This window comes from Podarcis gaigeae (genome assembly GCF_964106915.1).
Source record: "Podarcis gaigeae genome assembly, chromosome: 1".
Classification (NCBI taxonomy): Eukaryota; Metazoa; Chordata; class Lepidosauria; order Squamata; family Lacertidae; genus Podarcis; species Podarcis gaigeae.
In genome coordinates, this window is record NC_139678.1 from 35007180 (window position 1) to 35026472 (window position 19293).

General features: G+C 41.8%; 1 protein-coding gene across 11 annotated transcripts in view; it reads right to left on the reverse strand.

The window, feature by feature from the left end:
• Nucleotides 1–19293, reverse strand: part of NPAS3 (neuronal PAS domain protein 3) — a 617308-nt gene that overhangs the window by 513043 nt on the left and 84972 nt on the right. For 6 of the 11 annotated variants that reach the window (XM_083740962.1, XM_083740958.1, XM_083740965.1 and 3 more), the window contains exon 2: nt 14900–14989. The exons of 4 other annotated variants lie outside the window; for them this stretch is intronic. In XM_083740962.1, coding sequence (XP_083597088.1) covers nt 14900–14989 — 90 coding nt within the window. Of the gene's footprint in view, nt 1–14883; nt 14990–19293 lie in introns of all 11 variants that reach the window. One more of the 11 variants, XM_083740969.1, reaches the window with a different exon arrangement.

Here is a 19293-nt window from a genome sequence, read left to right on the forward strand (position 1 = left end):
GCTGGGACAGAGCAATGGGAGATCACCCCATCACAGGGATTCAAACCGCCAACCTTCCAATCAGCAAGCCCCAGAGGCTCAGTGGTTTAGACCACAGCGCCACCCGCTCCCCATGCTGCAGTGTAACCCACCCCCTAATGAAGGTGCTCTTGTTCAGCAAGCCAGGTGGCTCTCCTCCAGGACACTGTAAGCAGGAAAGGGTTCAAGCAGGACAATTTGCTCTTTCCCTCCTCTCCCCATTACGCCTTTGAATTCCAGTTGCTGGGAACTGCAGGTGAGCAGAGTGCTATTCAACACATCAAGTATCTCATTGGCAACTAAGAACACACATCAACCACTGAGCATGTTCGATCCTCCATCAGGCTTTCTGTGGAAGAGTGCCCCCTTTTGGAGTTTTAAAACCCGTCTCTTGTTTTCACACATTGCCCACTCTGGTAAAATACCAATGTGGTGTACGACAGTATCTACAAATACAGTAAAGCATAAGGTATCATAAGAAGGACAAAAATAATCATATAAATGATTGGCTCATCTTGGGTGGTGATGGCAACAAATAAGCAACTGAATAGGTCTGTCAGTAAGAAAAAGGCTACGAGAAAGTTAGCAGCAAGGATGCCTGCCAAATCTATGCTGGAAAAATATTCCACAGCGTTGAGATTGGTGGCACAAAATGCTCAACTCCTAGTTGATGTCAGGCAGACTTTCGAGACTTGAAGGCAGCATGTGAATGTTCTGAATATATAAGTTAACAAAATAATGTATTTCCCCGGTACTTCTGCAAGCTTTGGGGTTCCCCCAACCAAGCTGATACTTCTCCCTTGTTCTTGTTGGCTCTGTTTCTGTTGGCAAGGTGGCAGTGAGGCTGCTTCGTGGCAAGTTTCAAAGATTTAAAAAACCAATTTGGGTACCTTAAAATCCTTAACCCAAGATGCTAAGAATCTAACCTGAGGCCTCATGGCCATGGAATGTGCTCTCTCCCTGGAAAAGCGACACCAAACATGCTGCTGGTCTCGCTCATTTACATATCAGGCATACCCTGCCATGGCTACATTATGCATGTAGACATACGCATGCTGTTGATGTTGATATACAATACCTTTCCTTAGCAGATATTTATACATTTTTAACAATCTCTTGGTATGCTAATCCATATTCAAATTGCATGTTGCAGCTCTCCGATTACCCTTCTGGTTCATTATATTTACCTGTAAGTCACTGACAGACATTGTTTGCACTGCCATCTGGAATGCATACTGTGGTCTCCAGAACACAAGCCTCAAGCTAGTGGAAACTAACTACATCATGAAAGTGACAGGCACATTAAAAGCGTATTGAATGCTGTCCTGCCTTACCCATACTGACATACAACTACAAAACAGCTTTTACGTGGGTCCTGTAAGATGCTGCAAGCACCGTCCTTCTTCCTATGGCTCAAGGTTAAGTATCGCTGCAAATAACGGATAATAAAACGGGGCAAGAGAATAACAATAAAGAATAGGGAAGGAGATATTTTGTATTACTCTAAATATAAACATGAACAGTGGGAGGAACAGTAATTTCCTGTTTACACTATTTGGGGAACAAAATAATATTCTGGTCTCGATGTGATCTCTCTGGCATTATGCAATAGGAGCATCCACAGCGACTCTCAAAATCTATTTTGTACTTATAATGCAGATATAACGCTTGCCTTTAAAAAACAACCCACCAATAATAAAGGCCTAGTATTTGCATGCTTGGGATCATCTTCAAGTCGGGTTTACTAGCATGTTATCAATAAACAGTACCTATGCACAGCAGCGATCAACACATTCACGCTGATGCTGGCCAGACTGAAAAGCAACAGGCCCGGCAGGAGAAACGGAAGCTTTCCTGCAGTGTGAATAAGAAAATATCAACAACAGATCTCTCTTACTCAGCTACAAGTGATCACCAAAGAAGAAGAAGCAGGGGAGATAACATGAGAAGGGGGAGAACCATGTAGACCACTTTGAGCTCCCGGGGGGGGGGGGGAGTTTGATATAAATGCTAAAATAAAATAATCATCCACCTACAATGTGTGTTGCTCTTAGGAACTCCTTTCCCCACTTACTGCTCTGATCACTGTTTCTCCCCAGTTCATCACCATTTATTATTTGTAAAACGGCACAGAATACACTAGGGGTTTGGTAACAACCTTTTGCTAACACCCTCCTCTAAAGCATTCCAAGGTCACTTTGTTCCATCAGAATGTCACCCCTTGCTTCCATGTTGGGAGGTCTTCAATATTCTTGATTTCGGTGCAATCTAAACATGTCAAGTTCTACATCAGATTCCACATAACTCGCTTCAACGCCCACCTCAGTGAAAAACTCCCAAAAGAAGGTTGGAAACTTTTGTCGGTTTTGTGACTTTCAGTACCCCTGATAAGAGCACCTCCTTCTTACCAAAACAGGTTGGCCGAATCCCAGAGACTTATATCCTGTTAGCATGTGTGAAGTATACTTATGGGAGACATGGTGAGTGTTAGAGCAGATGTGCTTGCTGTGAGTATCACCAAAGCACTAGATCGATAAACTATGTCAGTGGCGTAGCATGGGGGGTGCAGGGGGGGGCCGGCCGCACCAGGCGCAACATCTGGGGGTTAGGGTTTGGGGACGCAAATCCACGGGTTAGGGGACGCAAATCCATGGGTTAGGGGGCGCAAATTACTTGCCTTGCCCCGGGTGCTGACAACCCACACTACGCCACTGAACTATGTTAAGATCCAGAAGCACACATGAGCCTGTCTTCAAGGCATGCACAGAACTCTGGAATGTGTGGAGATCACCATTCATTTAAAATAAAGTGTATAATCTGCACACTCATTCCTTTTACATGCATGGAGCTGTAACATTTAATAAAATAAGTGGGAAGATCCTTGCAAATGGAATTCAGCTAATGTGTCCCTGGCAAATGCTATAGAATTGTTATATGAATTTAATAAAAAAATATTTTAAATGTTTGAAAATAGGTATCACTCAATATCCAATGATAACAATGAAGGTATTGATTTATAATAATTAAACCCTTTGGAATGTGGAGAAAGGGGGGGGCATTAAAGTAAGATTTCCCCCCCCCCCAGCAAATTTAAATTGTGTTCAAAACCAGCCTAATAAAGAACCTAGACTTTACAAAAGGTGTATTGCATGGAATGCTGGTGTCTTATCCTGTTCTTCAAACTAACTCTGAACTATTTCACACACCAAGCACAATCCAATTGATGTTCTTGCTGTTCAACATCCATTCATTTAAAAGAGGTTTGCACAGGCTTCGTATGCGCGGTGCTGGAATGAAGAGCGAAGCAGTGGACTGCACTCTTTTGTCTTTATATACGACAAAGGCATGACTGTGAATCTGAGAACAGCTCAGCTGCCATTCTTTTGTGGATGTTTATCTGATGCTATTCCTGTTCTTGCAGATTTCCACACAGCCATTTGTTACAGATGCAGATGCTTGGTCTACATGCATTATTATCCCCAGGGTGATATGCATCAAAACGGCTTCTGTTGGTTTTCACTGGGTCCACCATGTGACATAATTATCAGCAGTAATCAGTCAGCAGTGCAACATCTTTTAAAGCATGCTGCTATCCTTGAGAGCAAGGATCCTCCCACAGTTAACCGTTAAGATGTTATCTGTATGGAGCAAACCTAAAATCACTGCAGATTCAAGGAGGAGTAGGCTTTGGTTGTAAAACGGAGGTGTTGCCCTCATGAGAAAGGAACGTCTTCAAGCAGTCTGAGTTATGATGACTGGATTGTTCACCCTTATCGTATGTACAGTAGGTGACTTTTGTCGCAAACTGCCATGATTAATCATTTCACTGTATCCAATGCAGCACAAGTGCAAGGAGGCTTGTGAAAAGACATTTGTGTCAGGGCAATTCCCCCCTCCAGCCCCTGAGACTCCTGAAATCTACTAAATCTAAAAGCCGTGATTCAAAGCAGGTTCCATATTCTGGGTTAAGGTGAAGTTTCGTCCATTTAACTATGGGTTAACATTGATCCAAAGTACTATGTAGTAAAGGAAATTCACTCCAATCAAGGGAGAGGGTGCTGGCGAACAGCACACATCCTCAAAGCTGGCTTCCGATTTGATGAACCAAAAGCTATCATCACATCTGCAATGGCCGCAGAGGTATTTATTGTCAGTCCATTGCTTTCAATGGGAAAAAAGCTAAGAAGCAAACACCTAGGGATGCAATATTTTGACAACTTGTATATTCATTCAAGTGATTCAATTTTCTCCTGGGGTTACACAATATCAGAAGGCATGGGAGAATCACTTGTTTGAAAGTGTCTGTACTTCACATTCTCCCTGAACAAGGAAAGCTTGTCTGTCATGGAAAACACTAGTCACATATAAATAACTTTAAGTTAGGACAGAGAAGTAACAGGTAGGCAAATATTAAACCAGCAAAAAATAAAAAATGTTTTCCTCCAAATCCCTATGGAAAATTTGGATGGATGCCCTAAGAACAATGTCATAAATGTTGTCATAACATCGCTAATGTTATTTATTCATTGAAAAGATTTATTCACTGCCTTTATGTCCTTGCAAGGGTTCCCTTGGTTGTTTATACTCATGCCTAAAAATTAAACAGCAAATAAACAAAATCGAGGATCATAAAAATAAAACACCAACTGAACTATTAAAATTGGAGCCACCTAATTAAACAGTGGTGGTGGGAAACTCAGCACAGACAAAATTTTGCCTGGCAAAATAAAACAGTATTAACAGTGTGTCTAACAGTACAGTGCAATCCTCTACATGTCTACTCATAAGTAAGTTTCAATGAGTTTCATATGGTTACTGCATAGGACTGCAGCGAAACATTGTGAGAAAGGCAGCCAAGCAAGTCTCACTGGTATGTAGGATCCATAAGTTGGTGATGCAACCCAAAATGCCACGGCTGAGTCTTCACCAACCATGCCTCCAAATATTGTGGAATACCAAACCGGGTTGTCCATATAAATGCACAAATAATAACTTACATTCATTTTTCATTTGATAATAGGTCATAATTTTAGCGACCAGATAATGAGAGGGAGTCACACACTGCCCACTGTTGTTCCCTTGCAGAAAACAGTCTATAGAACAGGTTCTAAAAACAAAGAAATATTACCGTATTTTTCAGTGTATAAGCCGCCCCCATGTATTAGAAGGCCCATATTTTTTAAACCCTAAATTGAGAAATCACTATTTTAAACACCAGAGATCGCCCAAACTTTTTGAGCTTTTGGGGAAAACTCGCTCAAACTTGTTGAGCTGAGGGAGGCAGGCAAGCAAGGCAGGGTGAGGAGGCGAGTGATAGCTAGCAATAGGGAGCAGGAGCAGGAACTAGAGCCAAGCAGAGCATGAAGATGGCGGACGCCATAGAAGCGGAACAAGCAGTTGAAGCGCTGAATGATATTCTTCCATGTATAAGACGACCCCCTATTTTGGACTACAAAGAGAGGGCAAAAAACATTGTCTTATACATGGAAAAACATGGTAATTGTTTTACTATCTTTCTAAACTATGACCTTTGTCAAGATTAACACCAGATATGGAAAGATCAAGATTGTGAATAATAATATTCAATTTCCTTTTATTCAATCATCAATACTTCCCCCCAAAAACTAAAAATGTCATGTGAGAAAGAGTCAACTAGTTTGTAGTTTAATTACATCGCTCTACAAAGATCCAGAATCTCTTTTTAATAAAAATAAACCTTTGTAATGTTGAATTCATGTGAAAGCTTTTAAAAAGGATCATATAAGGAAAAGTCAGCATCTGAGCAGTTTTTAGGAGAAATGTTCTTGAAATGAATAGAATGATCTAGTTTCTCAAGCTCATCCTGTTCTTAAGGAGGCAAGTATGACCGAAGTCACATTATACCAGTGAGGTGATATACTGGATAAATAAATTTTCTCTCAGGAAATTAGTGAAATAGAAAATAATGGGCCCGTGGGCTTCTCTTTTTATTCCTCCCTCTCTGAGCAGGACACTGGCTTAATGAGAAACTGGAATAATGTCATATGAAATATTGCCACCTCCAACCCCATTTATACTGTAGCCCTTTGTAGTAAGCCCCACTGAACAAAGCGGGACTTACTTGTGAGTAAACATTTACAGGACTACATTGTTGGTATTTTAAATTTAACACTGGAATCACTGACCAAGAAAATAAAAACAAGGAGTATAGTACCTCTTCCTTTAAGCTTTCCCAGTCCCCTCTTAAATTCTGGGCAAAGGGAGGCAGTTTCTATCGGAGTGAGTATTCAAGACCTACTGACAGTACAGCGTTTTTTAAAAAGCATTTTCACAGCTGGGAGCCATGTCACAGGCATCTTACGATATGATGGCGACTTCGTAATACTCAAGGGCAAAAGCAAGAAGACTTCCCCAAAATATAATAAAACACACACAAGATAAACTAGATTACTCGCAAAGCATTGCTTTTTCGCAGAAACTGTGTATTTCCAGTTAACTACCTATCATTTGTAAATTTTGCAAAGTTTGCACCAAAAGAAATGCCCCTTCAATTGTCACAGGATACAGCAGCTGCTTATGACATGGTATCCAGCTGCGAACGTGCTTCATTCAACAACACGCTGCCTGTAGGGTTTGATTTCTTTCTCTCCCTGTTTGGCAAAGCTGCCTCCTTTCATTGCAAAGGGGAGCAAAAAGGAAAAAGGAACACAGTGTGGGATTGTTCCCTTTTATTAGAGAAGCATTCTCTCTTTGGGATGGGAAAGAACGTTAAACAAAAAAATTAGAATCTTGCATGCAGATTTACACATGTAAAAGGAGGAATGTTGGCAATGAATTAAAAAACCTAGGTGAACCCTCTGTCCTTGGGTAACTGGAGAACTGCTGGCCTTTCCCATAATATTTAAGGATGTTAGGCATCATTTTGGGGGCCCAATTTTCTAACATAACATCCAGCCTGAATATATACAAAGCTTGCTGTAGCTTCCTTTGGTCCCAATAAAAGCATTATCCTTATAGTGTCTTCTTATTGTTCACTTATAGGACAGCTGGGTGCAATTCAAAGTGCAGTGCTAGTATGACACCCACCGTCTTAACTTCACAGAGCCATCTATACATATAAATTAGGATTTGCAAATTATATGCAAATTTGTGTCATGGGTGTGTGCCCATAGTCCTTTCCCTGCCTGAAACCACCCTTGCTTTGATTTTATTTATTTTCTGGCATTTTTCATTGCAAAATCATGAATTATTTCCCCGAAATCAATTTCTCTTGCAAGGTCACACTCAGTAGGGGGGTGGGGGGGACTAGCTAGGTGGCTTAACCCCACAGGATAACGCCTGCAGCTTTTTGATGAGTGATAGCTTGCTAAAACTTCTTTTAGCTTCTGCCACTGGCAGTGTGCAAAAATTCCATAGGCCTATTTCACACTTCACTGAAACTAAGATGAAGTTGTTTTTTTGTAAATCACATTTAATACTGTAAGGGGGTTGGTAGTTAACTCTTAGGCAAAACTAGACTTGGAATTATTTTTATATCTTAAAGCAAGATATAAGGTAACACCAAGCAATCATTCCAACATTTCTTTCCATCTGGTAGCATCTGTTAATATTTGTTTCTTTTTCTTTTATTTCACTGTCCACACCATGTCTACCTGATAGTGATTGCTGTAATTCTTTCTACTGGTACTAGAAAGGTTTCACTTTCAAGAAACTTAGTACAGTATATAGTTCGCAAAATGTTGTTTCGTAACTGGTGAATGCCCTTCATTTTTCACAAGTGTGTTTCCCTTGCAGAAAAAAGTCAACATGGGAAACAGTACAAATCACATCTGCTAAGAAATTCAGGAAAACTATGCCTACTACCATCTTTTGGGAGTGACTTTGGGGATTAATTCTGCGTCTACATGCCCGTCCATATTTTGTCTGTCAGACATTTTTTTAATTTGTGTGGCCACTGGTTTATTTTTGGGCCATCCACTTGACATGCAAAATAAGATGCTAATTTTCATATGACACTCAACATACATATCTTAAGCAAACCTGTGTCTTTTTAGCTAGTGGGTTGGAAGGCCCAATCCACATAGTGAAATAGGCCCAGAAAATCCTCTTGGCACACCTGGATCCTGTCTCTATATTGAAATAATTTTCACATTCTTTTTGTTCAAAATCTGCTTTGCTAATTAACGTACAGGCCGAACCTGGCTGCAGAAAACCCTTGTCTGTTTTGAAAAACTAGATGACTGATTGGTGCCCTTTAACTTCTTTTAGTTCCCTATCTTTAACCTCCTTACATTTCTTTCCACCTTATTTGTCTTTATAGCCTGACATGGCAGTATGCTGGGAGCAGACAGAGAACTAGACATTCATTCACTTTGGGGTCTGTAAAGCCAATCAGCAACATTACTATCTCCGACTATCTCTGAAATCAGTGTCCCTGTCTGATTATTATGGTGCTTTGTCCCTCCTAGTACCTGTCCCTCCTGCCTGTACACAAGGAACGCTTGAACTGGTAGCTCTTAGAATCAACCATAGGAACACAGAATCATAGTTGGAAGGGACTCTGAGTGTCATCTAGTCCAACCCCCTGCAATGCAGGAATCTCAGCTTAAAGCATCCATCACAGATGGCCATCCAACCTTTACTGGAGTGAACATGTTCTATAGTAGAGAAGTCTCTGTCTTTCAAAGCACAAGCTCTCTTTGTTTTAAGAGAACAGTCTGGGTCAGAAATTTGCTGTTCTGCTCTGATTGGTCAGCAAATCTCACAGAATTTGAACAAGGAGAAAATACTTACAGGAAATAAGTTTCCATAAATAACCTCAAGCATGACCTACAAATGAACTTGATTGTCCACCTCATGAAAATAGGGTTTCAGTCTGCCAATCCTGTAAATGTGTACAGGATTGCAGCATAAGGCAACCTCCGCTGAAAACAATTAGACTACTTCCGAGTAGATAGTTAGCTTTAGCCATTATTAGCTAACTTTGTCCTGCTACGTTGCACCCTTTCTTACCCAAATTGCAACCACTATGATTAAGCCCTGTTAAGGGAGTCTGGGTCTCAGCAACTAGGGGAATCACTCCCCAGTATCTCAAGATGCGGGGAATGCAGGGAGGAAAGGAAGCACAAATCCTGTTGTACAAGAGGCACTCTGTTCGTGCATGTAGAATTTAATCAGTGGTCTCTAGAGCAAGGTTTCCTAAACTTGGGTCTCCAGCTGTTTTGGGACTACAATTCCCATTATCCCTGACCACTGGACCTTCTAGCTAGGAATGATGGGACTTGGAGTCCAACAACAGCTAGAGACCCAAGTTTGGCAAATCCTGCTCTAGAGTATAGCCAAGAAGTGCAGCTTGGGATTATTTCTGCTGTTATTTTGCATGGTCTAAAGGCGCATGAAGATAGGCAGTTTAGGGTCTGGTGAAGATGGGAGGCTGCCTGCAAATTGTATGTAGATTGCATTCAGTATTGTTACAGAACAAAGTGGGATAGAAATGTACTAAATAATAAATTGACAATTTGTTAACAGCTGCACAAACTGCAATACCAGAAAAAATTAAAATCTATCCAAACGCCTATAGAATGTGCAAGAGTTCAGAAAAATAATGATATGCTAATAACAGTCAAATTAATACAGCAAATCAGGACTCAACCGGAAGACAGAAATCTCATTGTTTTATAGCAAAATCATGGCCAGTAATAAAAATATTTGGAAATGAAACCTGTGAAATGGGACAAGCCAAAAAATTACAAAACTCAGAAGACATTGCCTTCTGGGTTTTTTATGCTACTAGGTAGGGGGAGGGTAATTCTAACTGTAATTCTAACTATCCTTTTTTCTTCAGAAGGAATTGTTTTCTGAAAGCTTGATAAAACAATGTTACAAAAAGAGAAGCTGACAGACGGGGCAGCAAGGTTTCTCTGCAGACATCTGCCCAGTGCCATCTCTGTACCTCCCTGTGGTCTGGATCACTGAAATGGATAAAGCAATGTCCTCTGGATGAAGACCTCCCTGTGACATTTTGCAGTTGCCCTACTCCTACAGTCAAGTAAGTTTTAGGAGAGGGGATAGTGGTAGAGGAAAGAAAGGAAGCCTGGAGGTAGTAGGAGGGTTAAACCTCAAAGCAAAGCAAGCCTGCCTGTTCTGAATTTGGATCTGGCTCCTTCTGGATCAGCGATTTAATCAAATTGGTCAATTAAGATTTGTTTGACTGGATGTTAGCCTTATTTATTGACAGATGTTATATGCGTGTTAATATAAAAATAAATCCCTATGCAGTTTTCATGCTTAGTTTATGCTACAACCCACCTTAGGTCCTTAGGTTAGTTATAACAAAGTCTAAGTGAAAGCAGTGCAACCAGAGTCCATTTCACCGAAATTGTTCCATTAGGTGTAATGTAGCCTAATCACATTTGTTTTCATGGGAAAGACAAATTTGCTGACCAGCATTGTTTAATTGTGGGTGTTTATATTTTAATATTTGTGTAACTGCCTTTTATTCTTTGGAAACTGCTTAAAAGCCTATTTTGGCACTAAGCTGTATATCACTGAATAAACAACAACAATTTACAGTGAAATCCTACAGATAACTTTACTGGAAGCAATATCAGTAAGTTCAATGGGACATTCTCCTTGTTAAATGTGTACAGGATTGCAGCATAAGGCAACCTCCACTGAAAACAATTTGACTACTTCCGAGTAGATAGTTAGCTGTTAGCCATTATTAGCTTTAGCTGAATTGTGGTTACTGCATGGGCATTTTACATAATTTAAATTTACTACTTTAATCTAATTTCACACTTGAAAATTCAAATGTCATCACAGAAGATCTCTTCATATCTGATCTAAAGCAATTAAAGTAAAACTCATTTATATAAATATTTTATATACTGATTTTTAATAAATGTTCTGTCAATCAGTGCATTTATCAATTAAAACACTTCGACAAAAGAGTTCCGGCTATCGAATGAGACATTTGCACAAATGAATGACAATTCCTGTTGCAGGGGACAAACAATTCAGAGCTGTATTCCAGGTACATTCCCCAATGCAACATCACGTTACCCATGATGGTTACTAGACCCTTGGATGTGACAATTCAGTGTCTGGAGGACACTCTTGTCCACCACTGTACAAGAGTCCACAGTTCTTTGAATCCAAACTAGATTTTTATGGACAGTTCACAGTTTGCCATTTTTTCACTTGTTGGCATCCATCTGTCTCAAGTGACAATGGACTGCCTCCAGAGGTGAATCGCTGCATTAGTAGCCCCAAACGCCTCTGGAACACGAGCCTGGGAAGAACATATGGAGGCCTGGACGACGAGACCCCCCTCTCAGCCTTGCTGATATGGTCCAAAGGAAAGCAGACAAATACTTTGACACCAGCTTGGCTGAAGGACTTGCCAGAAGGAGGTGTACAAGGCACTATCCAACCGTCTTAAGGACTTCACTCCAGATTTGTGTAGCGTTTACTCCTTAGCCTTTTCTTCTCCCAAATATATCCTGCAAAGCAGGGGAGGTTTAGGATCAGAGTCTTCCTTCTCTTAGATGGGTTACCTTCCCAGGCTTTGGGACCCATCGGCTACTCGTACCTGGTTTAGCCTGTCATTTGAAGCCATTCCCAGGATGTGGTTGTTGTCACATGATGACAGCTTCTAGGAGCCACAGTTGAGAGCTGAGTACAGGGTAAGGACCAACTACCTCAGAAGGAGCATAATGTGTTCCCCACTACCAAATGATTAATTAATGCTTAGAAATTAGGTGGCGCTGTGGTGTAAACCACTGAGCCTTGGACTTGCTGATCGGAAGGTTGGCGGTTCGAATCCCAGCAACGGGGTGAGGTCCAGTTGTTCGGACCCAGCTGCTGCCAACCTAGCAGTTCAAAGCACGTCAAAGTGCAAGTAGATAAATAGGTAAAAAGCGTTTCCGTGCGCTGCTCTGGTTTCGCCAGAAGCGGCTTAGTCATGCTGGCCACATGACCCGGAAATCTGTATGTGGACAAACGTTGGCTCCCTCGGCCAGTAAAGCGAGATGAGTGCCGCAACCCCAGAGTCGTTCACTGCTGGACTTAACTGTCAGGGGTCCTTTACCTTTTTTTTAATTCTAAAGTTCTACACTTAATAGTTCTTTATACAACCCCATATTTAATATAACACTGATACCTAAAGGACATCTTCCTCCTCCCCCCACCACTGGTGATCACCCCAGCCTGCTCCACAGCATCTCCCAATCCTTTGGAGTAGATGTGGCAACTGCAAAGGAGAGGAGGAGAAGGGAAAGTGCTGTTCCACGAGTGGAAGCCTGTTCTACTAGCAAACACAATTGGATGCAAGCCTACAGAATAAATCCCACTATTTGTATTAGGACACAACCTCACATTGACCACTTTCTTACAGATCACAACACAGTAGGGATATGTTTATCATGTTGATATGCAATAGTTAAAATCAATGCTTAATGTGAAATTTATGTTGCAATTTAATTAAATTATAGTGTCTTATTTTATTGTATGAGGTGTCAAATGTTGCTGTACACAGCTCTGGAATGAGACTTGCTGAAATGTTTGTATAGAAATGTTCCAAATGCATGAGGTGGGGAGTTGTTTAGGGTTGTTGTTTTTTTTGGAGTGGGGTTGTTGCTGTTAATGTTATTAATTTTTTGCATCTTCATTTTAGAGCTTATTATGACTTATGTGGAAATTAATTTAGTTTGGTTGTGTACTTTGTGATAGTTCATTTATTGTTTATGACTATTGTACTTGTGTTATGTTTATAATTATTTCTTTTTTCATATTGTAAACCACCTTGAGTATGGTTTTAACTATGGAAAGGTGGCATACAAATAAATTATGTTTCTTTCTCTGTTCCAAGATTTTATCTTGCTCATAAGGACCTTATCTGACATAACTTTTAAATCTGTTGTCATTTTATAAACCCTGTATTACTGTAAGTGATATATCCTGAAATGTTGGTAAAGCTTCAGAAACATATTTATAATGAAGTGTTTTAGGATGGGTTTCTATAGTAGGGAAATAAACTCCACAATGCAAGTCTATATGGAGAAAACAATTACCAAACAACTAGTCTACATCTGAAATACTGCAAGGAGCAGGAGGCAACCAATAAATGAATGAATGACTAAAGCACAAAACAGAAACCTATTAATACAACAGTCCTATAGCAAAATCTGCCAGGCTGAGCAGGTTAGGATCCAACAGATCTCTGGCTGAGCTGGGAGATTTGTGGCCCAGCTCCCTTATCCTCAGCTCAGCCAAAAATTTGGCAGTGTATCTCTGCTATCCCAGTTCGGCCAGGACCCAGCTGGATAAGCCAAGTCTGGTGGATCTTAAGATGACATAGAAATAAGGATGTTGTTGGAGCATGGGGTGGGTGGGACTAGAGAGAGGGGTATTAGGATGGATCCTATTCCTCTTGTGACATAAGTAAAACTGGCAAAAGGTGGTGTAACTCAAACACTATTTTAAAGGCTTATTTCCCCTCCTCTAGGCTTAGGCTGACTCAGCCAACCATAACCCTTCTGCTGAGCCGAGTCTGAATCGGATGCAACTTTATACCAGTTTAATCTACTCCAGCTTGCTTTACGCCAGCTTCCTGTTTGTAGGATTCCTCCTAAATTATGCAAATCTTGTGTTAATTTGTCTGCCGCCAGTAACAGTGGTGCACTGCTGATTTAGCAGCGTTAATTCATCAGGCTTATTCCGTTACACTGTACATCTTATCTTTGGCGCTTATTTCTTAGTACATCAAGTTTCATAATTGCACTGTATAAGTTATGATATAAAGGCAGAAGATTGTTTTGCAATCAAACAATGATCATTCAAAATCAGATATGGATACATAAATCTGTATTTATCCAAATAGATAAGGACACACAGAAACGCGCACACACACACATGCAAACTAACTTAACTATTAGTCGTTTACCAGCTGTATACATGCTAGTAGTCTTATCCAGGAAATGTAGTACTCATAGCTACCAACGACAGGTTATTGCAATGGGAACTGAACAAGACATGGGATGGAGTTTTGCAAGCATTTTCCCACCACTAGGTACATTTTCTGCATGCATTAGCCTATTGCATCTGATACAGATGACACATGTATAGACCTATTTCTGAGCATAAACTGCAGCAACTGGACTATTGTTAAATTTATTCATGAAATAAAGGAATATTCATCCACGGTGAAAAAGTTAAAAGAAAAAGAAAAACTTGTCTTACTATAAGATATATTAAAACCCAAACTATATTACATTTTCTTGCTTAGGCCAATATCTGCCTATAATGACTTTCTGCAATACACTTGTAACATTGTCTAGTCACTAACAAATTCAGATACTGTTAGGCAAGGGACAAAGCCAAATGACTGAAAAAGCAAAAGGACTCAACTTCAATTTAACTGTCCTGTAAGGTACATACTAATTAGCTTCAAAGCTATGAAATCCTAGCTAGCATGTTAAGTCTGCTACATGACAGTATAATTTGCCTTCTTAAAGGATTATGCAAATTACAACTCATCATTCCATTACACGACTGAAAAAAGTGACAGCTAATTTATACATAACACACCTTTCAAATCCCTAAGATGTGAAGCACCTGTGCAATATACTTTGCCTAGGTTTTTCTGGGTTTAAGTACTTGTTTACTGCAATATACAGAAGCATACCTAAGAGATTTAATAAAGTCCTAGAGGTTTATTTATTTCCCTTTTAACTTCAAGAGCACAATTCCCAAGTATGAAAACAACATATATCTGCCCCCAATTTCAAAGGTATTTCATTCAAACAGAAGTGTAAGTTTTCAACACATGTTTAACTTCTGAATAGAGGGACAGCACTAACGCCACGAGCCAGGAGAAAGACTCACACAGATTTCAACATACTTCTGGTAGGTAGATTCACAGTAGATTCCGTCATATCTGTAGATTTTCCTACATTCTGATTGGTTGGGCAGAGGATGCTGGACAGTTATTCTGTAGAGGTATCAAAAACAGATATACATGACTAGAGATTCTCTACAGTCAACTGTAATGCAGGACAATTAGTATTTTGAAAGGTACTGTTATTATATGTTACATCTATCTCATCTTGTTACATCAACTACATTATAGCTATATATATATATCTACATATATATATCTACATTATAGGACAAGTTCCACTTCTGGAATGTAGCTCTGAAAGTAAACTAAAATATAATTCTGTGTAAGAGAAAATTTATCTTCTCCTCAAAATAGAGACAAAATAGGACACACATAAAAAAACACCCTCTTTGGAGTAATTAAACTTTAATGCTCCCCCCCCCAAAAAAAAAATAAAGAACATCACACAACTAGCAAAAACTGTCTTTACATCTGTTAAGGATTCCAATCTGTGCCCATGGATGTTCAGAATGATTGAGAACTTTTAAACCTCTGCCTACTCCAGTTCCCCTTGGTGACTGAAACTGGACTGTCACAGGACTGGGGCTTACCACATAATTTTATAATCTAGAATTAAGCATTACATTCAATGCTATTTTTATGTTAAGGAATACAACAAATTGCATGGAATATTCATTTTAGATTTTAACCTTTTTTGGAATAAAATTCTTTTTTGTGATATTGCATAAAACCAAATTAACCTGCAATCTGAGTAATTCCCTTTCATTCCTAATGGGCTACTCTTAATATGCCCATCAGAGAAGAAATCAGCTCAGAAGATTGCCTGTTACCAAAATATTTATTCATATCAAATTAATAATAATAATAATAATAATAATAATAATAATAATAATAATAATTTATTATTTATACCCCGCACATCTGGCTGGGTTTCCCCAGCCACTCTGGGCGGCTTCCAAAAGAATATTAAAATACTGTGATACATCAAACATTAAAAGCTTCCCTAAACAGGGCTGCCTTCAGATGTCTTCTAAAAGTCTGGTAGTTGTTGTTCTCTTTGACATCTGGTGGGAGGGCGTTCCACAGGGAGGGCACCACTACCGAGAAGGCCCTCTGCCTGGTTCCCTGTAGCTTTGCTTCTCGCAATGAGGGAACCGCCAGAAGGCCCTCGGTGCTGGACCTCTGTGTCCGGGTAGAACGATGGGGGTGGAGACGCTCCTTCAGGTATACTGGACCGAGGCCGTTTAGGGCTTTAAAGGTCAGCACCAACACTTTGAATTGTGCTCGGAAAAGTACTGGGAGCCAATGTAGGTCTTTCAAGACCGGTGTTATATGGTCTCGGCGGCCGCTCCCAGTCACCAGTCTGGCTGCTGCGTTCTGGATTAGTTGTAGCCCCACGTAGAGCGCATTGCAGTAGTCCAAGCAGGAGATAAACAGAGCATGCACCACTCTGGCGAGACAGTCCGCAGGCAGATAGGGTCTCAGCCTGCATACCACATGGAGCTGCTACACAGCTGCCCTGGACACGGATTTGACCTGTGCCTCCATGGACAGCTGTGAGTCCAAAATGACTCCCAGGGTGCGCACCTGGTTCTTCAGGGGCACAGTTACCCCATTCAGGACCAGGGAATCCTCCACACCTGCCCACCTCCTGTCCCCCAGAAACAGTACTTCTGTCTTGTCAGGATTCAACTTCAATCCATTAGCCGCCATCCATCCTCCAACCGCTTCCAGACACTCACACAGGACCGTCACCGCCTTCACTGGTTCTGATTTGAAAGAGAGGTACAGCTGGGTATCATCCGCATACTGATGAACACCCAGCCCAAACCCCCTGATGATCTCTCCCAGCGGCTGCATGTAGGTGTTGAAAAGCATGGGGGAGAGGACAGAACCCTGAGGCACCCCACAAGTGAGAGCCCAGGGGTCTGAACACTCATCCCCCACCATCCCCCCCACCATCACTTTCTGAACACGGCCCAGGAGGAAGGAGTGCCCCCAGCTCCCAGCCCCTCAAGACGGTCCAGAAGGATGTTATGGTCGATGGAACCAACGCCACTGAGAGATCCAGCAGAACTAGGAAACAGCTCTCACCTTTGTCCCTAGCCCGCCGAAGATCATCAACCAGTGCGACCAAGGCAGTTTCAGTCCCGTGATAAGGCCTGAATCCCGACTGGAAGGGATCCAAATGGTCCGCTTCTTCGAGGCGTGCCTGGAGTCGTTCAGCTCAATCACCTTGCCCAAGAATGGAAGATTTGAGACTGGGCGATAATTGGCCATTGTGGCTGCATCTAAAGATGGTTTTTTAAGAAGTGGTTTAATAACCGCCTCTTTCAGCGGGTCTGGGAAGGCTCCCTCACGGAGGGAAGCATTCACCACCCCACGAAGCACATCGCCCAGCCCTTCCCGGCTAGCTTTTATAAGCCAGGATGGGCAAGGCTCAAGGAGACAGGTGGTTGGTTTCACGCGTCCAAGCAGCCTGTCCACATCCTTGGAGGTAACAGATTGGAACTGATCCCACGCAATTTGACTAGACAGGACTCTAGCACTCTCCCGCCCCGGCCCTGCTCCCACGGTGGCGTCTACCTCTTCCTGACTCTGAGTGATTTTATCTGCAAAAAATCATTGCAGGAGATCATGTGGCCCGTACTGGGCCCCGATGTAGCAGGTGGTTCCGCTAAATTGCGGACCACCTGAAAAAGTCTCCTGCTGCTGTTTTCTGCAGATGCAATAGAGGCGGTGAAGAAAGTCTTCTTCGCCGTCACTACTGCCACTTGGTAGTCTCGACATTGAGCTCTAACCTGTGTCCGGTCAGATTCAGAAAGGGTCATCTGCCACCGGCGCTCTAGCCGTCTCAACGATTGTTTCATTGCCCTCAGATCCGTGGAAAACCACAGGGCTGTCCGGGCTCCATGCAATCGGAGAGGGCGCTTCGGAGCCAAACAGTCAATAGCCCTGGTTAACTCCACATTCCAGCGGGCCAACAGGGAATCAGCTGAAAGGCCATCAACATGGGATAGAGCATCCCCTACCACTCTCTGGAAACCATTTGGATCCTTTAAGTGGCGGGGGCGGACCATCTGAATCGGTCCCACCTCCCTGCAGAGGGGATGGGTCGCAGAGAAGTCAAGTTGCACCAGGAAGTGGTCTGACCATGGCACTTCTTTCGTTTCGCTTTTACTTAGTGTCAGATCACCAACATCCATAGAGGCAAACACCAGGTCCAAGGCATGTCCGCGGCAATGGGTTGGGCCAAACTTATTCAGGGACAGCCCCATGGAGGCCATGCTTTCCACGAAGTCCCGAGCGGTCCCTTGTAAGGTCGTGTCGACATGGATATTAAAATCCCCTAGGACAACCAAACTAGGTGTCTCCAGGAGAACATCCGCCATGACCTGAAGCAGCTTGGGCAGATGCAGCAGTGCAGCGGGGAGGTCGGTACACCAAAAGGAATCCTGTACTGCCCCTATTGCCCAACTTCCAGAACATGCACTCAGAGAACTGGGTCTTCCCAATAGGGCGCCTGGTGCAAACTAATGACTTCCTAAAAATCACTGCAACCCCCCCTCCCCGCCCAGAAGGCCCGGGTTGCTGTGCGTAAGAGAAACCTGGTGGACAAGCAGCGGCAAGGACAGGCCCATCTGCTTCATCCAACCAAGTCTCTGTTACACATGCCAGGTCATCCATTCATGATGAAGTCATGGATGGCAGTGGTCTTATGAATCATTGACCTGGCATTGCACAGCAGCACCTTCAGGTCATGTGGGTATCCCTTGCTGATTCTAGTATCCGTCCGGTTAGGACCAGACCCGGAGGCAGGGAGAGTCCTCAGACAATGACTAAACCTGCGTCCTCTGTAATGACATGGTCTAGTCTTAGCGTAACTCCTCCTCCTACCCGTGATCACTGAGATCGGTTGTCCTGTTAGCTAATGTTTCCAGCCTTAACCTTTATAAAGCATTGTACCTAGATAGCTCAACAAAACCACTTTTTATATGTATTTATTTTAATAGTAAAATGTGTGACCTGGGTTTCCTAACAACTGTCACATGATTTACTCTAGATGATGGAACTATTATGGAAATGGCAACTATTCTGAATTCAATTTCTATGTATTTTCCTAAAGTTATAACAATGGTCTTATTTCTTTCCCTCTTTTATCCATCTTTCTTTATAAAACTACAATAATAAAATAAACTGCCACCTACAAAAGCAATAGTCTACAGTGATTCATCCACATGAAATTCTTGTGCAACTGCTTGGGAATGATAAGGCATAGCACTAAAATTAACAAAGAAACTGCACTACTCTAATTTGTCAGAAAGTGTTTATTCTCAACATGCTATGGATCATGCAAGTATACTGCAGAATTTAATCAATGAAGAAATCACACC